We start from the raw sequence: 22,052 nt of genomic DNA on the forward strand, positions 1-22,052 counted from the left end.
GTGCTTACATTTGATGCTGGTGTTACAGGTGGAAGGTTAACATACTAAGCCGCTGTACCAGCCCCTCTTATAATTTTTTTACTATGCTTCCCAGTGTTCCACCACTTAAAGGAATGAGAAGCACTTACACAAGTATTCACGTGTTTGTTTAAAAAGAAAAATTTTTTGAAAGGCGGAGTTACTCAGGGAGAGAGAGAAAAAAAGTTTGAGAGAAAGAGAGAATAAGAGAGATCTTCTCACTCCCTAAATGGCCACAAAGGCCAGGACTGGGCCAGGCCAAAGCCAGGAGGCAGGGGCTTCTTCTGGGGTTCCCACATGGATACAGGGGTCCAAGGACTTGGGCCATCTTCTACTATTTTCCCAGGCATATTAGGGAGATGAAATGGAAATGGAGCAGTTAGGACTCTAATCGGCATCCATGTGGGGTGGTAGTGTTGCAAGCAAAGGCTTGGCAAGTTATACCACAATGCTAGCCACATCTAGTAATGTTAAATTTAGTTTTAGGGTATGTGAAAATGCATTATTGATCATCCTTTTTTTTAAATCTCTTTTGAAAGAATGCTATTCTTATTTGGGATGACAGTTAAGTTTCTTGTTGATTAGCTTGATATGGTTATGGCTGATTATAAACTGTTTTTTATGGATAGATTTAGTGAAGTTTCTGAGTTTTGTTTGTTTCTTTCTTTTGATTTTCTTCTCCTTTTCACTGTAGTGTATCCCTACAACAGAGATATGGCCTTTCTGGGAACTCCTGCTGAATGTTCTGAGTTTTCAGTTGGGCTTCTGTGATCTGACTTGTCAACACAAAAAGTCCCTCAGGTCTATGTGGATTTTAGTTGTTGAGCTCACAGCTCTGTTGTAATTCTTTGTTATGTTTTTTTATAGTTTCACCACATGGAAACAGGACTTAGTATTCAGGAGCTGATTTGAATGGTTCCCTGTTGGGATATTTGGAGCATTCTTACCCATATTTTGTCTCCAATAGTATACCTCACCAGTTGTATTTCTTTTAGCCTCTATCAGTTCTCCTCTGTTTCCAAAAGTCAGTGGACCCTATTTACTGTTTGTTTTCCCCTTCCTTGTTTTGCACACTGGAAGGTTCCTCCAAGTTGAAGCCTGGAGCAATTTTAAGGGTCACCTCAGTTTTTCTCCTGCAGACATTCACCTTACCATATGTATCTTGCATATTTTATGTAATTTTCTTGTCTCTGGTGGGAAGTCAGATTCAATACCAGTCACAGACTTAGGGCAGAAGTCTAATATTTGCTTTTACTCAGTTTTTATTTTATGTAAATTTAAATGTACTGGAAGCCTCACTTAGCACTGTCCTTATATACAGATTTCAATTAGGACAATTTAATAGTAGTCACCCAGAAATATGGTTCGAATTTCAATTACTAACATGGGCTAACTGTGAGTAGTTATAGAAAGTACAAACTACATTTCTAGCTCTCCAATCTACAAATCATGATCCAAAAAAGTAGATGTGTGTCTTGATGCGTATCTTTTTTTTTTTTTTAAGATTTATTTATTTTTATTGGAAAGTCAGATACACAGAGATGAGGAGAGACAGAGAGGAAGATCTTCCATCCGATGATTCACTCCCCAAGTGAGTGCAACGGCGGATGCTATGCTGATCCGAAGCCAGGAGCCTGGAACCTCTTCCAGGTCCCCCACACGGATGCAGAGTCCTAAGGCTTTGGGCTGTTCTCGACTGCTTTCCCAGGCCACAAGCAGGGAGCTGGATGGGAAGTGGAGCTGCCAGGACTAGAACCAGCGCCCATATGGGATCCCGGCGCGTTTAAGGCGAGGACTTTAGCCGCTAGGCCACGCTGCCGGGCCCTTGATGCGTATCTTTAAGAGGCAGTAGGCACACATCTTTTTTGCTAGGTTTTCCTACAGATGACATAATGTGTAATTGTGTGTCCTTCCCAGTATTAAACCAATGTAATATTTTATAAAAATAATCGAAAGATGAAATTGGCTCACTGACGTGAAAGTAAAAAATTAAACTGTTTTAAATTTGAGTTAAAGGCACATGCAATTATAGAAGAAATACATGACCATAGTAATGTTGACATTGCTACCAGCTACAGACTTCAGGTGTTTTGCTGGAGGAACTTAGTGAAGCTAAATTTTCTAACATAGTGGATATAGTGAAATAATATGAGGGTGTCCCAGAAGAGAGCTTTTGGGTATAGTTTAGTAGTTTATAATTTTTTTTTCCATTGGAAAGTCAGATATGCAGAAAGGACGAAAGTCAGAGAGGAAGACTTTCTGTCCACTGGTACACTCCGCAAGTGGCGGCATCAGCTAGAGCTGAGCCAATCCTAAGTCTGCCATGTGGGTGCAGGGTCCAAAGGCTTTGGGCCTTCCTTGACATCTTTCCCAGGCTGGATGGGAAGCAGGGCTGCCGGGACATGAAACAGCGCCCATATGGAATAACTGTAATGGCCAGGGCTGAACCGGACCAAAACCAGGAGTGTCATCCAGGTCTTCTGTATGGGTTTGTTTATTATTGTTATGAGCATAGCTGTTTGTTCCAGTAGAGGCTGCCCTGTTTCTGGTGCTTTTTTTTCCCCCCTCTAACTCTTGTTCTTGAAGCTTTTCCATGATTCCATGATGTCAAGTGAAAACACCTGAACGCCTCATCACATGAATTACACCACTTTTTGGTTCTATAGCATCATGAAATATGCCTTAAACTTTGTTTTTGAGCATCTTACTTTGTGCTTGCAAATGCCTCTGGGAGAATGTTTGGAGCATGTCAGGTTCACTGTAATGTGCTTCTCTTTGCGATCTAGAGTCCTGAAGTCTTGACTACATCAGTTGTTGCCGATGCCTTCGATTTTCAGTAATTTATTAAACTTTTGTAGCTACCTTGGCTGTGTGAAATTTAGTCTGGAAACAATTACTATTACAGCATAGTCAAAAGCAAATATATGTAATTAATTTTCCATGTTTTATTTTTAACTATTCTCAAGTTATATAAGAATTCTTTTTTCTTTAAAGATTTATTTTATTGCAAAGTCAGATATATATGTGTATATATGTATATATATATATATATATAGAGAGAGAGAGAGAGAGAGAGAGAGGAGGAAGAGAAGAGAGAGGAGGAGGAGGAGGAGGAGGAGACAGAGAGGAGAGACAGGAGTATCTTCCGTCTGATGATTCATTCCCTGGATGACTACGGCTGGAGCTAAACTGATCCAAGCCAGGAGCAGGAGCTCTTCTGGGTCTCCCACGTGGGTACAGGGTCCTAAGGCTTTGGGTCATCCTTGACTACTTTCCCAGGCCACAAGCAGGAGCTGAATGGGAAGCGGGACTGCCAGGATTAGAACTGGTATCCTTATGGGACCCCAGCGTGTTCAAGGCAAGGACTTTAGCTGCTAGGCTACCACGTTGGGCCCTAAGTGAAGGCTCTTAATAGTTAAGTGTAAGCCAACAGCTGTTTGCTTTGAAATTCCAGATCATTTCAAAGGTTTCTGTTTTAATTATTTTTTTTGTTTGTTTGAAAGGAAGAGTTACAGAGAGAAGTTGAGACAGAGAGGTCTTCCATCCACTGGTTGTCACTGCAAAGGGCTGCAGTTGCCAAGCCTTTCTAAAGCTAGGAGCTTCTTCTGGGTCTCCTAGGTGGATGTAGGGGTCCAAGAACTTGAGCCATCTCCTGCAGTTTTCCCAGGCTATAAGCCAGGAAATGGATCAGAAGTGGAGCAGCCAGGACAGAAACCAGCACCCATATGGGATCTCAGTGCTGCAGGCAAAGGCTTAGGCTGCTGAGGCTGTCCCTGCACATGGTTTCGTTGTGTTTGGTTATTGGTAATGTTAATGTTGGTAACTTGTTTCAGATGCTAGATTCCCTCCTTCCATATGAGATCTGGATTGATAGTTTCTCTGCAAACTACAGAATGGGAGCTCCTTTCTGCGTCTTTTTTTTATGTCATCCAAATAAAGGAAAGTCATGACTATAAGAAATAAAAGATACATAACAGGCCCGGCGGCATGGCCTAGTGGCTAAAGTCCTCGCCTTGAACGCACCGGGATCCCATATGGGCACCGGTTCTAATCCCACCAACTCCACTTCCCATCCAGCTCCCTGCTTGTGGCCTGGGAAGGCAGTCGAGGACGGCCCAATGCTTTGGGACCCTGCACCCGCGTGGGAGACCCGGAAGAGGTTCCAGGTTCCCGGCTTCGGATTGGCGCGCACCGGCCGTTGCGGTCACTTGGGGAGTGAAACATCCGATGGAAGATCTTCCTTTCTGTCTCTCCTCCTCTCTGTATATCTGACTTTGTAACAGAATAAATAAATGTTTAAAAAAAAGATATATATCAACATATAAAATCAATAATATCAAACTATAAAATCAATGATTGTAAGAAGAATGAAGTAGTCAGAAATAACTCTTTTAAGATTTCAGACTTAAAGAGCAAAGAATGTTAGTACTGTGGCTAGACAGTGGTAAACTGAAAGTGGTACAGGTGGAGGTGGAGGCAGGTATATTCAGAAATCGTGAATCTCATGTGACAGTAAACATCCGATATGCAAGTAGGTAATTTAAAATTCGGCATGAAAGGTTCGGAGTAAAACTATAAGGAGTACTTAGATGAGGAAACAGCTAACTTCTGTATAAATTATAATGCAGGACATTTAGCATTTAAAATAACATGGCACAATGTCTGACATCAATTTTGCCTAATAGACTTCAGTTCTTCTCTTCTTTTATTTCATTTGATTGGATGAATTTATTGATTCTATGATGTATAGGTCATGATGAAATCCCAGAACGTTTTGAAATACAAGTGGCATTCATGGAAACCTGTTCTTGGTAATAGTGTCACTTTACAGTTTTTTTGTTTTGCATTATAATACTTTGCAGTTTTTGGAGCCTTATATTGGTTTTATCATAGCCTTGTAAATTAAACCTAGGCAGTTAGGTTACCCTATGTGGTGAAGGAAGTTTTACCTACGGAGTGATCTAAATTGGAATTCTTAAAGGTGATCATTGAATTCATATAGGTAGAATCCAAACGTATGTTTCACAGCTTGTGGAATACTGCAATTCTCTTAGTCTGAATTTTTAAGTTGATATAGTAGTGAAAAGGGAATTCTATTCCATGGCTTAAGGACACATAAACTCTCAATGCAGCAATCCTTTTATTGTTGATCATTATAGCTTCTATTACTCCTCGAAGTTGACCAACAGGGACCTGAGTTTAGGAGATTTTGTCATTCAGCTTTCATATAGTGAATGCTGAGGCCAGCCCCTTGCCTGCAGGGCCCTCCATTAGTGAAGAGGATCTGGGACATTACTCCAGGCAGTCGAGTGCTGGGCAGGCGGAGGTTCTCAGCGTTCTGTGTAAATGAATTTGTGCCATTGAACCTGATGGGCAGTGGATACGATACTCTCTACCAAGTACTAGAGGTTCTTTGTTGCAACATTTCAATCTTTTTTTCCTGACTCTGATATTGTGTGTGTGTGTGTGTGTGTATATTCACACAAGTTCAAGGGCTGTGTATGGTTTATTATAGTTATTTTGATAAATTATTATAAGTTTATTTTTGGTTTTTCTAAAACAGTGTCACTTGGAGTGAGAATAAATAAAAATAAATAAAAAGTCACTTGGAGCTGAGAATTAGGTTCTGTGCAGAATGGAGACACTTCTGTTAACCAACCTTGCTGTAGCTTGTAAGATTGTAGAACCACTTAAGTAGGTCATTCAAAAGCCCTGTAACAGTTCATAGAAGCTAAATATTTAAACATAAGCATGTTGTTGCTGAATTACAGCTTCATATAGAAACTGCTTTTTTAATTAAAAAGGTTTTTTTTAAGTATAGAAGGAATATCTCAGTAATTTAAATGTAAGTTGGAAAGAGAAACAACATGGGAAAGAGAAAGCTGTGTGCTTGGAAGCTGTATGCTCTGGAAGAGTAGATGAAGCCTCCACCTGCGACACCCACATCCCATATGAGCACTGGTCTGAATCCTGGCTAATCTACTTCTGATCCAGTTCCTTGCTCATGCACCTGGGAAGACAGCAGCAGATGGTGCAAAGTACTTGGGCCACTGCCACCTGAGGGAGACCTGGATGGGCTTAATCTCTTAGCTGTCTGTTTCTCCCTTTCTTTCTGTCCCACTGTCTTTCAAATATATAACTCTGAAAAGAAAAGAGAAGCTTTGTTTTTCAGGTACATTTTATATTATTATTATTATTATTATTATTACTAAAAAATAAATTGTTTGAGAGGCCAAGAGAGAGAAAACTCTCCAGTCTGCTTGCCCACTGTTCAAGTACCCCTAACTGCCAGGGCTGGTCCATATTAAAGTCAGGATCCAGGAACCCAATCCAGGATGCCAGGGACCCAGCTATTTGAGCCTTAGCCACTGCCTCTCGGTGTCTACATTAGCAGGAAACTGGAGTCAGCAACCTGAGCTGGTTATCAAATATGATTACTGCAATGTGGGACACAGGTATTTTAACTGAGTCTTAGCAACTGAAACAACCACCCTTAAAGGTAAAATTTAAAGAGCATTATTTAGTAAATAGAATGAGACAGAAAAGTTTTACCTCTTCAGGAACTGCTTGATCAGAATGCTCTCCCCCCATATATATGTATATGTGTATAAATATATGTATTGTATGTCTGTGTATGTATATATGTATATATAATACAAATACTATGTGAGGATAGTCATCAAAATGACAGTACTTTTTCACTCTGTTAATTACTGCTCAAATTGCCTTTGATCCCCTCCCTTCATTTAGCTAATATTCCAAAATGTGAATGTAAAAGGGAAACAGGTCGAGTAAATGAGGTAGTCTACTCTATTTGTTTTGTAATTATATTTCTTCCTCAATATTTTTAAGTGGCACTTACCAGTATGGATAAGATTAATTATTATAATACAAACCAATTTGAAAATTCATTTTTAAATTGGGCCATAATATATAAAATCTTATGATAATGTGCATTTCTAAGTATATTCAAGTATACCCATACCAATTGTTTGTAATAATCGGGAATGCATCCTTTGTGTGGTGTTTGTAAGCTAATGCTGTTTTGGAAATCACACTGGTATATCCAGCAACTTTCTTGGGTAAATGTGGCTCATTATTGATTATAACTTTATTTTGGAATTTTAGTTTAAAAGGATAATGAAAGCCTTTTGAAATTCTTCATTGTTAAGCATTTTGATTGGAGTGTATGGATGATTTAATAATAGGAAAACTCATAATAATTGGTGAAGTATGTTTTGTGAAAATAACAGATTCCTATATAAAATGAAGAGGCATTCATAGGAGGAATGCCTTAAAAACATAAGAAGGAGGCCCGGTGCAATAGCATAGTGGTTAAAGTCCTCGCCTTGAATGCACCAGGAATCCCATATGGGTGCTGGTTCTAATTCCAGCAGCCCCGCTTTCCATCCAGCTCCCTGCTTGTGCCCTGGGAAAGAGTCGAGGACGGCCCAAAGCCTTGGGATCAAGCACCCACGTGGGAGACCCGGAAGAAGCTCCTGGCTCTTGGCTTCGGATTGGCTCAGCTCCAGCTCCAGCTGTTTTGGCTGCTTGGGTAGTGAATTAATGAATGTAAGATCTTCCTCTCTGTATGTCTGACTTTGCAATAAAAATAAATAAATCTTGAGAAAAAAACCACAAGGAATACTCAAATGCAAATAAATATGTGTATTTTTATTTAAAAAAAAAAAAGTCCCAGGCCTAGTACTTGTGGTTGGCTTCTCGACCCAGCTGTGCTGTGCATCGTTTGGGTGGTTTCAGTGTGGTTTTGGGCACTCTGAAGGGAAGGGCAGTAAATTACACCAGTCTTACCATGTGTGCTCTGGTTTCTTCTGAGTTCCTATTTTCTTGCTATCATTTTATTTATTTCCATTTCATTGACCTTTCCTGTTTTCCTTAAATTTTGTCCCTCCTACTATCCAGTGTACATAGAATTGTAACCAACTGCTTAGTAATGTAAGAGTCCCTTTACTAATAGTAGCGATGAGTTTCTCTTTATGATGTTTAACATAAAACACTTAAGAATGAGAGAATGTCCTTGGAATGTAAGTTTGACAAGGACAGGGTGTTTTATCTTTTGTGGTCTGTTGTTCTATCCCTGGTTTCCAAAGCAGTATCTTACAAAATACTTATTGAATAAATGACCAAAGCATTAGTCTAAAGGAAATGTTGATCATTTACATTTCTGAGTAGAACAGATTCTTAAGGAAATGGAAGCTTTTAAAAATCATGCTCTCCCCATCCCTTCTCCCCATTGCCTTTTCTTTTTATTTTACTTTTTAAAAGATGGATTTCTTTCTTTCTTTCTTTCTCTGAAAAGGAGAGTGTGGAAGAGAGAGAATCCTTAATCCAAAGTTCCTGGTTAACTCCCCGAATGGCAGTAGTCAGGGCTGGGCAAGGCTGGGCACCCGCTGTAACTGCAGGGATCCAGGCCATCTGCTGCTGCTTTCCCAGATGCCTTAGTGGAGCTGGCTCAAAAGTGGAGCAACTGGGAATTGAACCAGTATCCATACGGGCTTCCTGCCTTGCAGGCGCAGCTTAACCTGCTATACCACATTGCTGAACCCTGCCTTTTCCTTCTGTGGGAAACCACTGAAAGAGATTGGAATTTGTGTAAATAGTTCAGTGGAGAAAAGAAGGGGCTGTGGAATTGAGAGTAAGATGGAGAAGGAAATAGAGGTAAGGTAAGCCTTGGAACAGAGTATGCAGGAGGTTAATCAGCTTGCATGCCAAGACCAGTGGGGACCAAGAAAGCAGGTTGATGTAGGCAGTGGGGAAAGGTCATACTTATGGTGTGCTTGGATTTCATGCAGTGATATACAGAACCATTCTAAAAATTTGATGAGAGTGACATGATAACAGTGAAGATAATGATTTATTCTGTTTAGATGCTGATTGTTTTTTAAGGTGAAAAAAAACAGTGGAAACAAAAGATGAAGTTAGAAGATTGTGTGGCAGGCAGTTGAGGACAGTTGAGGACTGTTTTATTTACTTTGTGATCCAGTGCTACCTTTCTTGTATACTCTTCAGAAGTTTGTGTCTCTGGATCTAAGAGATGGATAGAGGGAGGACAAATTCTGTACTAAGAATCTGGGCCAGAATTTTAGGGGCCGCAATGGCCAACACTAGTCCAGGCTGAAGCCAGGAACATGGGGCTCCATATGGGTCTTCCCGTAAATTCAGAAACCTGAGTTAAGGACCATCATCTGCTGCCTTTCCGGGCACATTAGCAGGCTTGGATCAGAAATAGCATCTGGGATTCAAACTGGTACTGCACTATAAGATGCCAGCATTGTAGGCAGCAGCTTATCTCACTACACCACAGCTTGGATCCTAGATATATAAGGTTTTTTGTTTGTTTTTACTTTTCTTTAGAAGACAGTAGCATTCAAGTAGATGAACACAATGATTTTTTAAAGAAACAAGAAAGATAAGACAGAAAAAGAATGTTCTGAAAGGTGCAGTAGGTTTTGTTTTTTGTTTTTTTGGGTTTTTTTTTGCCTTGTTTTTCTGTAGATTATTTGAAATGCATTCAGAAGAAACTCAGAAAGAAAGAAAAAGAAATCATCCATATGTTGGTTCTCTGTTCAAATAGTCACAATATCCAGAGCTGGGCCAGGCCAAAGCCAGGAGCCAAGAGCTTCATAGGGTTTCCCACATAGGTTGCCTGAACTCAAGTATTTGAGCCATTATCTCCTGCTTCCCAAGCACATTAACAGACAGCTGGATTGAAGCTGTAGGAATTCAAACCTCAATTCAATATGATATGCAGGCGTCTCAAATGGGGGCTTAACCTGCTTACTGTAGCACCTGTCCGGTACAGTGTTTTGGTTTTTTTTTTTTTTAAGATTTATTTTATTTTTATTGGAAAGTCAGATACACAGAGAGGAGGAGAGACAGAGAGAAAGATCTTCCGTCCGATGATTCACTCCCCAAGTGAGTGCATGGCCAGTGCTGTGCCAGTCCGAAGCCAGGAGCCAGGAACTTCTTCCAGGTCTCCCATGTGGGTGCAGGGTCCCAAAGCATTGGGCTGTCCTGCCTTCCCAGGCCACAAGCAGGGAGCTGGATGGGAAGTGGAGCTGCTGGGATTAGAACCAGCGCCCATATGGAATCCCGGCGCATTCAAGGCGAGGACTTTAGCCACTAGGCCACACCGCCGGGCCCGGTACAGTGTTTCAAGTTTCTACTTTTTTTCTTTTGGTTTTTTGGAAACAATACATTTTGTGTATATTTACATTCACACACACTTTTGGGAAGGCACTAATACCTGTAGCTTTTTTATACTTTTCCACCACTCCACCCCCACTATCCTGTCTCTCTCGCTATTGTTTTCCCTTCTGGTTTTGGTTGTTTCTTGCCCTAGCCTCTCTCTTCCCACTGCACCCACCCCAACCCATCTGGAAAGATGAAGAGGCAGCTGCTATGGTAACTATGCATTTTGGTTAATGAATAGCAGACTAACAAGATACATAAAACATATCCAAAGTGTGCAGAGTTAGTTGTCAAAGCTGGAGGGATACAATATGTTTTCTTCTCAAAAACCGTCCTGTGGTGTTTTCTTTTCTGATTTACCATTTCTAATAATACTATTATGAATCGCTTCTCGGCCTTTTGGCAAAGATCAAGTGTAGTATCTGTTCTTATCAGTTTAATGCTACTATGAAATATTTGTCTTAGTGCTTAATCTGCACATTTTTTCCTGTGGTTCCATTTACGGCAGATGAATTGAGGTGTGTAAAGAAAGATAATAATAAGTTGGATTAAGAAATATATTGCCTTTAGACTCATAGAAGAATAGACACAAAGTTTTACTGTTTTGATCTGTAATCTTTTTTCCTGCTGCTTTTTGGCTACCAGTGCTTCTTTTTGAGTTTTCTCTGAGATTAGAACCAGTAAATAGTACCATTTGTTACAGATGTTTCTATTGCATTGAGGCAAGCCTTGACAATTTCTGTAATCTGTGCCATCCTGTCTCATACTGTCCCATCTCATAGTTGTCCTCTCTCTGCAGTGCTCTATGCCCAGGTCTCTGTGGCTGGGCTGCTCCAGCCTGGCGGACAGCATGCCTTCGCTGCGATGCCTGTATAACCCAGGGACTGGCGCACTCACAGCTTTCCAGGTACTTTCTCTGTCTCTGTGGGTTATTTGTGGGCATTAGCATGTATGTCTAATGCATTTGTATGTCCCTCCTACCTCCCTTACTTATAGTCATCATCTTACAGTCTTACTTATATTTCTCCTTTATATGGTGTGTTTCGCATCACTCAGTACTCCCTTATGATTCATTTTAATGTAGATATGGACTGATCGTTTTTGTCATGATTGGTTTGCCAGAACTGACATAATGCAGCTTGACTTGATTTTCAGGTTTAGTAGAACTATGATAGTCAATTTGTATCTAAGTAAACAGCAATTCAGTATGTAATACCTCTTCTGGACCTACATAAAACCAGTTAGTGTACTTATCCAGTTAATTGCAGTCAGTTGCCTGAACATCACTGAAATGTAAGTGCTTTATTCTGAGTATCTTCTGCTTGTTGTACTACTGTACATATATATTTAAGAAGTGTTTTTATTTGTATCTTGACTGATGGTTCCAATTTCAAGATGGAAAGGCCTTTAATATTTTGGGGTACCATATTCAGTTTAAGACAGTCTAGCTGGTCTTGCATAGATTGACATGTTCTAGTTCCCCTTACCTCTTCTTAGAAATAGGAGATTAGTTAAAAAACAGAGAAAAAATAGAGAAAATGCAAACTTATAGAAAATTAAATAAAGAAAATATTTGATGCCCATTACAGATTAAGGTGACTTATGATGGTTCTCAGGATATTTGGAAAACCCCTCAGGTACTTGGAATTTGTGCTTGTGTTTAGTGTTTTATAGTAACACACAACAGATTAATCTGTCTGCTTGTAATTCATATTTAATTGGAGGAAATTCAAAGACAAGCTTAGTGACTTAATGACTAAGTTGGTTAAAAGGAGGGAATTTAAGTATTCTACATTCCTTATTTGTGGTAAATGGTGGCTAGTCTCTTATACTATTTTAGCAAATGATAATGCTAGAGAATTCTACTTTTCTTTTAAAATAATATATTTATTTGATTTGTACTATGAGATACAGTCAGAATAAAATGTGTTGCCTCGAAAACTGGTTAAATCAAGTCTTAAAGTCTGTCTTTGTGGTATGATCTTGAACAAGCATTGAATTGATTTTAGCCAATCTGCAGTATCTGAGAGAAAAACCCTTCATCATTGCCCTTAACTTTAGATAACCCTTGTAAGTTTAGGGGCTTCACCAGACACTCTGAAAACAGAAAGCAGTTGTAGTTAATTTATTATAGAAAGGATACAGGTTATTCCTGCCCACCCATGGATGTGCACATGCACACACAGGAAAAGAAAGGAAGGATACAAGTTAAAATGATCCATAATAAGTGACATTTAGGGTAGAATATTGGAAAGGTCCAAATGTAGGAATTTCCTGTCATCCTTTCCCCATGGACTTATGATCAGTGTTATTGCCTCCGAATGGTAGTGTGTGACAGTATACACAAGGTGTTGCCTGTCTTGAAACTACCCAAGCATTTGTGTCCAGAGTTTTTACTGGGGCTCATCACATTACTGCTCACAAGGCTCCAGCCCTCCCAGAGGTCACACTAATGCCTTACGTCCTTGTTGTTTCCTTGTGGTATTAAAGCTGAGAAAGTATGGCACAAAGCCCTCAGCGTGCTAAAACCTCCATGCAACTGATATTCTTACCAGGATCTGGACATGATGTGCAAAACTCCTGTGAAAATCTTAGTGAAAATGATTGAGTTTCTAAAAATATATTCCAAAGTGCATACTTTTTTTACACTGTTATTCTGCTGTGAAATGAAAGGAAATATTAAGTCACATGATTCCAAAGGTATAACTCTCAAACTGATGAATTCTATGAAGAAAATTGGCCAGGAACTACTAGAATTATATAGAGGGACTTTGCCTAACCTGAGGGAGGAGGTAAGGATCAGTGAGAATTAATGAGACAAAGAGAGGGGTGGAGACAGTTGTAATGGCACAGAAGCTGTAGGCAGAACCAGTGTAAATAAAGGTATCCAGAACAGGTGGGGTTTGGTGCATTGAAGGACGCTGCTGCGAACAAGCGCAATGAGAAAGGAGACTGAAAAAAGAAAGATCGTGTAGTTTGATTACTCAGATTCTCCTTGTGAATCACAAGGTGATCACCTCGTGAGCCTTGGTCCCAAGATGATCAAGCCAGATAGATTTAGATTTCTCTGGCTATGTGAAGAGATGGGTAGATGCATTATTCTGGCTCTAAGAAGGCTAATTTCAGTAATGGAAGCTAGAAGTGATGGCAGTTTACTTTTGGCCTCAATGCCCCTTTGCACTTTCGAAAAGTATAAGGATGCCGAAACACTTCTGTTTATGTGGATTATATCTATTTATATTTAACTATATTTTAATTCAAAATAAGAAGAAAATTAAATATTAATTCACTGAAGACAGCTATAATAAACCTATGGCATATTAATATGAATAACATTTTATGAATAAGTATATTTTCAAAGAAATTAAGACTGGCATTGTATTACATTTTTACAAATCTTAATGTCTGGCTTAATAAAAGACAGCTGGATTTGCATATCTTTTGTGTTCAATGTGTTGCACTGTGTTTTGGTTAGCATATATGAAGGATATCTGGCATTACATGAATATGTAGCTATAAAAGGGGGATGTTTTAATATGCTTTTCAGAAACTGTAATTACTTAAACATTATTGGCTTCTGTTGCTAATTGACCTCCACAGTGCCCCACGTTGAGGTGTCTGAATTGATGCTGAATGTAGGACCCAATGCGATAGTGTAGCGGTTAAGGCCTTCTTGAACGCACCAGGATCCCATATGGGTGCTGGTTCTAATCCCAGCAGCTCCACTTACCATCCAGCTCCCTGCTTGTGGCCTGGGAAAGCAGTCGAGGATGGCCTTGGGACCCTGCACCCGCGTGGGAGACACGGAAAGAAGTTCCTGGCTCCTGGCTTCGGAACGGCACTGGGCATTGCACTCACTTGGGGAGTGAATCATCAGATGGCAGATCTTCCTGTCTGTCTCTCCTCCTCTCTGTACATCTGCCTTTCCAATAAAAAAATTAATAAAAAAAAGAAGCTGAATGCATAATGATGGCTTGAACTATATTAGATCATTGATACAGATAGTCACAAATGATTCAGAAAGTTGAAATCTGACTTGTACACCAAGTCAAATTATCATTTGGACTCAAAGTAATTTATTTGAAAGAGCTAGAGAAAGGAGTGGGAAGAGAGATCATCTATCTGCTGGTTCACTCCCCAGATGGCCACAGTGTCTGGGATTGGGCAAGGAGGAAGCCATGGTCTTGCATGAGGGTGGCAGGGATCCAAGGACTTGGGTCATCTTCCACTACTTTTCCTCATCCATTAGCGGGAAGCTGGATCGGAAGTAGAGCAGCCTAGGCTTGAACCAGTGCCTATGTAGGATACTGAGATTGCAAGGCGCCAGGTTTACCTGGTACACCACAGTGCCAGACCCCACTGTCTGTCATCTTCAAGGTACACATTAGTAAGAAGCTGGAATTGGAAGTTGGAGCCAGAACTTAAGGCCAGGCACCCCAAAATGATATCGTGGGTGTCTTAGTCAATTCTCTGCTGCCACTGCAGAAGCCTTCAGTGATCTTGAAGCAGTCATGAATCTAAAGATTGGAGGGGCCAGTTCTGGGCTGCAGAGAATTCAATTCCTCCCATTTGGGTAGTGAATTAGCTGATGGAATTCTCTCCCTCTTCCTCTCTCTGTAATTCTGGCCTTTTCGAATAGATAAATAAAGTTTGAAAAAAAATCTTTATAAAGACAGAAGGAAAGGATTTGAACAAATTCATCATTGCCATCAAGGCTGTCTGTCTAATCTTAAACAGAAGACATACACAAAGAGGTACCACAACCTCTCATAAATGGCTATTTTTTAGAATCTATTTGGGGAAAGGTTCATTAAGGAATTATGCTTGAAAAATCCATGGGTTTATGGCCTTTGAAATCTGTTCCAGGAGTGAAGCAGGAATGGAATGCTTAAGAAACACCTGATGGAAGGAACCAGAGATCTGTATCTGATGTAGTAAACAAGAGCGTGGACCCTGGGGCCAGACTGCCTGTGATTGGCATCTGGCTTTTTTTTTTTTTTAGCTTTATTTTATTTTTATCGGAAAGTCAGTTATACAGAGAGGAGGAGAGACAGAGAGGAAGCTCTTCATCTGTTTATTACTCCTCAAGTGGCCGCAACGGCTAGAGCTGAACCAATCCGAAGCCAGGAAGCTCCTCCAGGTTTCCCACACGTATGCAGGGTCCCAAGACTTTGGGTCATTCTCGACTGCTTTCCCAGGCCACAGGCAGTGTGCTGGACAGGAAGAGGGACCACCGGGATTAGAACTGGCACCCATATGGGATCCCAGCACATGCAAGGTGAGGATTATAATCACTAGGTCAATAGGCTTCCATGCTGGGCCCTGGCATCTGGCTTTGTTACTTTCTTGGTATGACTTATTTATTTATAAGCACATGAGCTGTCTATACCTTAATTTGCTTACTTTTACAATGGGGATGCTTTTAGAGTTAAGAGTTAAATGAGCTGATTTGTAGTAAGATGTTACAATGGTGTCTGGCAGATTAATGAGTTTCATATTATTATGAAACTGTACAGAGGGACTAGGTTAAAAGGCTTTCTTGAAATGCTGTTCCTACTTTGGTATACAATAATATACTATTAAATAAAATCTTAGTGTTTTTTTTTCCTGTAACATACCACACATTTCTGTAGTATAGAGAACCCCCTGCTTGGTTCGTTGTTATTGTGAAAATTTTCTGTGTTATTGCTGTAAGTAGAAATATTTCTCTATGCTTAATTTCTGTGAATCTAATATGTCTTATGTAGCAGAATCGAGTTATGTGCTAGTTTTATCCTATTAATTTAATAATCAGTTTTATGTGGAGTTCAGTATACACAGGTGCTAGGTATTACTGGTTGATTAATTGGCGAAGTAGGACTTGAATCTCATATTTTATGTTTCCACTACTGAATTAGAACAGTTTTAGCTGTAATTTACATTTTTTGTATTATTTACTTAAATTTGTCTTTAGGCTAAATTTATATACAGTGAAATACATACATCTTATCGTTATTATCATGTTGTTTTCCTTCTATCTGAAATGAGTTAGGACTCTATGCATGTAATTGTATCCATGGTCATGCCCACACAAATAATCATTTGTTTTAAAATACTTTCATCATAAAATTATAAAATTTAGTGTTAATTGTAGAAAATACAGAGCATTCTGCCTCCACTTCCTTCCAACTCCCCAGCGGGACATAGATGACAAATAAATAATGAAATAAATAAAAGAACAATCATTTACCCCGCCTACTTTCCTCCATACCTCAACCCTTCCTATCCTAAACAGAGGCTCACATGGGCTTCTATTCCACTCACCTATGTAAACAGTATTAAATGTAAAATAAAAATATCCAAATAAAAGAAAAGAAGAAAATAGAAAGGAAAGGAACTGTTTTAGATGTCCCTCTTGCTATTACCTTTGCACTCACTGAATTTCACTTGTGTCATGGCTGCCCTAATTCTGCATCCAGTTGCAGGCCAGCACTTACCTGGCTGGTCTTTGAGTGTGTGGACAGTTGTTCATATATCTTAGATTGAACAAAGTTTGAGTTTTTTAGACTCCACTATAAGTAAAGTGAACACTTTACTTTTCGTGTGATTTTTGCCATTTTAAATGTTGCAGTTCCCCAAAGACAAAGGACTCCCACAGCTTGAAAATTATCCAATGTTTGACCAAAACCTCCTGTGTGTGTTTTACTTATCATGTCTCTCTTACCCATGCTAAACAGTTGCAGTTTTCTACCTACAGCTCTCTGCCTCTATCTAGCTGCAAATTCCCTTTTTCCTTTTTTTTTTAAGTATTTATTTGATTTTAGTTGAAAGGAAGATTGTGGGTCGGTATGGTGGGCAGTAAGCTAATTTTTTCCCCTGTGGTGCCAGCATCCCCTATGGCATTGGTTCATATCTTGGCTGCTTCACTTCCAGTCCAGCTCTGTTTATCCCTGGGAAGCAGTAGAGGATGGGCTGAGTCCTTCGAATCCTGTCCCACATGGGAGACATGGAAGAAGCTCCTGGTTTCAGTTCAGCTTAGTTCTGGCCACTCTGGCCATTTGGGAAATGTACCGGTGGATAGACTACTGGCAGATGAAAGGTAGAGCATATGGAACACAAACCAGTGCCCATATTGGGATGTTGGCACCACAGGATGAAGGACCAGCGTGCTATGCCACCATGCTGTCCCCAGTTTCTCCCATTCTTCCTTCCCTCATTCCTTTCTTTTTTCCTTTTCTTTCTTGCCTTGACTGATCTTCAAGATGAGCTAAGAAAAAAGCCTTCCCAGATATTTACCTTTTGCTTCTTACTTGTATCTGAAACATGCAATGGCCACACATCATTCAACTTACACGTGAATACTACTGTGCTATGGATTTTTCTTCTTTGTTAGACTGTGACTTCATTGAGGGTATTTGTGCAGAAATAATCAATGAATAGGTAATTGAAACTATCAGATAGTTTGTACAGGATGGAAGAAGAAAGAAACCATTGAATTGCTTGATTGTACCTGCACACACACGAACACAGAGGTTCTGTATTCAGAAATATGATAATCCATCTCAGACCAAACATTTAAAGAAACAAAAGAAAAACGTGATGAGTCTTCTTAATTGGCAGCCCTGAAATTTCATACATTAGACTTTTCCACAACTCACACAATGATGATTCCTTCTGAATTGGATTCTGCGTGCTGACTTTGGACTCTAGTTGATGAATAAATGTATGTTTCAAGCTAGTAAATGGTGGCCCTGCTGGCCAGCTAATCATTCAGTAACAGTGATGTCAGTATGTTTAATTTCACAGCAGTGGATGTTTATGTAATTATTTTGGCTATTTTATTGCATTTTACCCTTATTCTATAAAAAGATTAGACACTTGGAAGATCAAAATACTGCTAATGATAAGCACTGCTCTAGAGAAGATGGAAGTCATTAGGCCCACTCAAGGTGACCCTTTTGCCTTGATTAGACACAGAATTACAACACATGTGCAGAATGTTGAAAATATATTACTGAAGATCATGTATGTCTTAGAAAGTATAGTTATAGATTTTAAAAAATATTTTAGCTGACACTGGAATCTATTGTTCAGCTTGTACAGTTTCATCATCTGTAAAGATGACTGACTTCACTGCATTCTACCTTATTCTAGACATTGTCTTTGAGAAATGTCTGAGACTAAATTGTTTTCACATGTTATCCTGGTTATTTAAATACTGTAACTAAATTCAGTTTTAAATACTATATTCTCAGTATCTTGACATGTCACTGATGCAGCTAATACTTATTGGCTAATATGCTGCATTTTCCATTATTTAGAATATGCCAAATCAAATCTTAAAAAAATTTTTTTTTTACTTGACAAATCTGAAAATGGAAAGCTTCACTCCACAGAGCTTCTTGCTTGTTTTGTTTTTATTGGATAATGTTGAATTTTTCCTAATCATCCTTACTTCAAGAATAACTTAAATGGTAGAGGGTAAAGTTTTAAGTATCACATTGGGACTAAAGCTGCCCAGTATAGGAAACACAAGCTGGAAGAATGACACTAAAGAACTTTAAGCAGATGGTGGGACAACCTGTTGGTGTCTTACCCCTGCGTCCTTAGTTGCAGGACTCCCCTGTGTCCTCTGCAGAGGTACATAGTATTTCTTTATATCTGACATTTGCTTTTGCCTTCTTTGTATTGAGTAGAGGCCACAGAGCCACAAGAGTGCTTCCTGTGCTGGTTAGATATCATTTTTTGTGACTGCCACAGCCACTGTGTCTTCTTTCACTGTTGTAGTGGAGTGTTATTCCTTTGTGGTCTTTCCTTGTGTTAGTTTCCAAACACAAAGGTTTTATGTGGTCTGCCAAGACAGGGGTGGTCTTGGTAGACAAGCATCATTGAGACGGGGTAGATCTTTCCCTTGTCATTTTTCTTGAAGAGGGAAAATAAAGAGTGCCTCATTTTACTAAAAGAAAAAACATATCCCTGCCTCTTGACTTCCTCAGCTGAGTAGTCCCCTGAGAAGTACAGTGCTGTACTGTACTGCTGTACTGTACTGCTGGGAACCGATACACGTGAGCTCTGTGGTCCCTGAGAGTAACGCTGCAGCTCTGAGCTTTCCTGTATTCCCTTAACCAGCTCTGTGGAGTCCAGGTTTGTTAGCTTTTGCAATGGTCATGTGCGCCCGGGATGTAGAACATCATAATGAAACAGGAGTTTTGCAGTGTACCTTCTCCTGATCTGTCATCTGTCTTTTAAAGTTCTCAGGTGTACTATTCAAATTCTCTAGTGTCTGTGGCTTCATAGGAATTAAATTGGAATTCTGTGTCCTGTAAAATACACATGAAGAAAAGGAATATTCATGTTCAGACGTGATCATTTAGCAAAGTATTTGTCCTAGCCTCACGGAGTCCAGTATTTTTGAGTGTTGGATTGGACAGTCCTAAACAGAAGAGACAGTGCGGAAGGGGTGAATAATCCTGTACGTTTTCATGTTTGACACATACCACACTATCCCAGTAGAAAGCTTTGTATGAATGCGAGAAGTTTTCTATTTGAATGAAAAAACGTGATTTGTTCTCCAAAAATATGGTTGCTCTTGTTCACTGTTGTCTGTGATTCACATGAGCCATTGTTTTGGGGGAGTACTTGCTACTTTACTGAAAATAAACCATAGGGATATTTGTATTAATATCTTTCTCCTAGAATTTAAACCTGACAAGTGATTGCTTTTTTCAGCTTCTCAACTGTAGCATAGTGTAGTCCTTTGAGGGGAATTGGTAAAATGAGGATAAAATGGGTACAGGATTCCAGCAGCTTGAAAATAACGTAGTACTTGACCAAAATCTCTTTTGTATTCCCAACCCTGGTTCTGTTCCAGTAGTCCTGGAAATGTGCCTATGGACTATTTACACTGAGATTGTAAAACTGAATCATGATTTTGGTGAGTAGAAGCCAGAGCTATGGCTCCAGCACCCCAGCTGGCAGTCAGCTCTCCCTAGGTTTATGAATGTAGTTAGATGGCCCCCAACTGTTTACAAGACAGCAGAGGTGAGATCTTTGATTGACAAGTCAGAAATGCATTAGATCATTCTCTCTGCCAGTCTCTGGTTCATGCTGTTAAAAATGTCAACCTCCAAGTTTGAATGGCAGCCCGAGGGCCTTAGAAGCTTTTTGTTTTCTGAGATGGAAACACAAATTGGATGTGTGCCTGAGCGCTTCATCCTGGGCTGTAATTTCATCTTTTAGCTAAGAACCACAAGGTACAAGAGCAAAGCACCCTGTAAACAATAATACTGTGGGAAAAAAAATAAACAAGGTCGTGTTTCTGCTACGTTGATCCGATGGTGTCCTGACCTCTATCACGTTGAACATCTCCACTCTGATTGCTGTTCCCTTTGGCATTACAATGAGAGAAAGAGAGACTGACACAGGAGGAAAAGATTTAAAGTTGCAGTGTCGTTGCACATTCCTTGTATTGGCTATGAAATATTGAACTGTCAGATTGTGACACTTGGTTTTTAAGCAACCTTTCTTGTTTGAGGTGTTTGCAGTTCGTTCCTTTATTCCCCATTTGTCTGCTTTAGTTGATAGGATTGGAAGTAGTTGCCTTAAATGCATGATAAGGGACAATGTTAGAGAATGAGCTGAATAAATGCAATACTGGAACACACATAAAGGGGCAGAGGGGCTCATGTAGGGGCTCATGGCATGTCCTAGGAAGGAAGAATCACCTTAGGTCTGGGCTCTGCTGCAGGGGAGGATGGAAAGTTGGGAAAGCAGTGGGTGAAGAGAAGTGATTCAGTGACACTATTAGGGAAACTTGACAGATTCTCTGATAGTATTGCCAGTCAAATAAAAAGTAACCCAGTTATTTTACTCATTGCTCTAATTATCCAGTGTCTTTGGCAAGAGGTCAACTTGAAACATTTATTATGCATAAATTATAGTTTAAAAAGATCGGATTTTCTTCTTTTTACATAGTTTAAGATTTATTTATTTTTATTGGAAAGTCAGATATGCAGAAAGGAGTGACAGGAAAATCTGTCTGCTGGCTCAGTCCCCAAGTGGCCGCAGTGGCTGGAGCTGTGCCAATCCAAAGGCAGGAGCCAGGAGCTTCCTCCAGGTCTCCCACGTGGGTACAAGATCTCAAGGCTTTGGGCTGTCCTCTGCTGCTTTCCCAGGCCATGGGCAGAGAACTGACTGGGAAGCAAGGCCATCATATGGGATCCCAGTGCATGCAAGGCGAGGATTCTAGCTGCTGGGCTACCTTGCTGGGCCCACTTTTTTTTTTTTTTTGAAGATTTATTTATTTTTATTACAAAGTCAGATATACAGAGAAGAGGAGAGACAGAGAGGAAGATCTTCCGTCCGATGATTCACTCTCCAAGTGAGCCGCAACGGCCGGTGCTGTGCCGATCCGAAGCCAGGAGCCTGGAACCTCTTCTGGGTCTCCCACGCGGGTGCAGTGTCCCAAAGCTTTGGGCCGTCCACTGCTTTCCCAGGCCACAAGCAAGGAGCTGGAAGGGAAGTGGAGCTGCTGGGATTAGAACCAGCGCCCATATGGGATCCTGGGTGCGTTCAAGGCGAGGACTTTAGCCGCTAAGCCATGCTGCCGGGCCCGCTGGGCTCTCTTTTTACATTCTTAAAAAAAAGGATTTATTTTTGTTTGAAAGGCAGATTTACAGAGCAAGAAGGAGGAACAGAGAGATCTTTATCCACTGGTTCACTCCCCAAATGGCCAGAACAGCCAGAACTGGGCAAGTTCAAAACCAGAAGGCAGGAGCTTCTTCTGGGTCTGCAATGTGGGTGCAGTGGCCCAAACAGTTGGGACATCTCCTCTGCTTTCACAG

General features: G+C 40.2%; 1 protein-coding gene and 1 pseudogene across 4 annotated transcripts in view; both read left to right on the forward strand.

The window, feature by feature from the left end:
* The window catches only part of BTRC (beta-transducin repeat containing E3 ubiquitin protein ligase), a 155,659-nt gene that overhangs the window by 34,466 nt on the left and 99,141 nt on the right, over window positions 1-22,052 (forward strand). For 2 of the 4 annotated variants that reach the window (XM_058672086.1, XM_058672087.1), the window contains exon 2: window positions 11,030-11,137. The exons of the other annotated variants lie outside the window; for them this stretch is intronic. In XM_058672086.1, coding sequence (XP_058528069.1) covers window positions 11,030-11,137 — 108 coding nt within the window. The remainder of the gene's footprint in view (window positions 1-11,029; window positions 11,138-22,052) is intronic. 4 annotated transcript variants of the gene reach the window in all.
* LOC118759509 (U2 spliceosomal RNA) lies at window positions 10,614-10,714 on the forward strand (annotated as a pseudogene).

This window comes from Ochotona princeps, chromosome 13 (genome assembly GCF_030435755.1).
Source record: "Ochotona princeps isolate mOchPri1 chromosome 13, mOchPri1.hap1, whole genome shotgun sequence".
Classification (NCBI taxonomy): Eukaryota; Metazoa; Chordata; class Mammalia; order Lagomorpha; family Ochotonidae; genus Ochotona; species Ochotona princeps.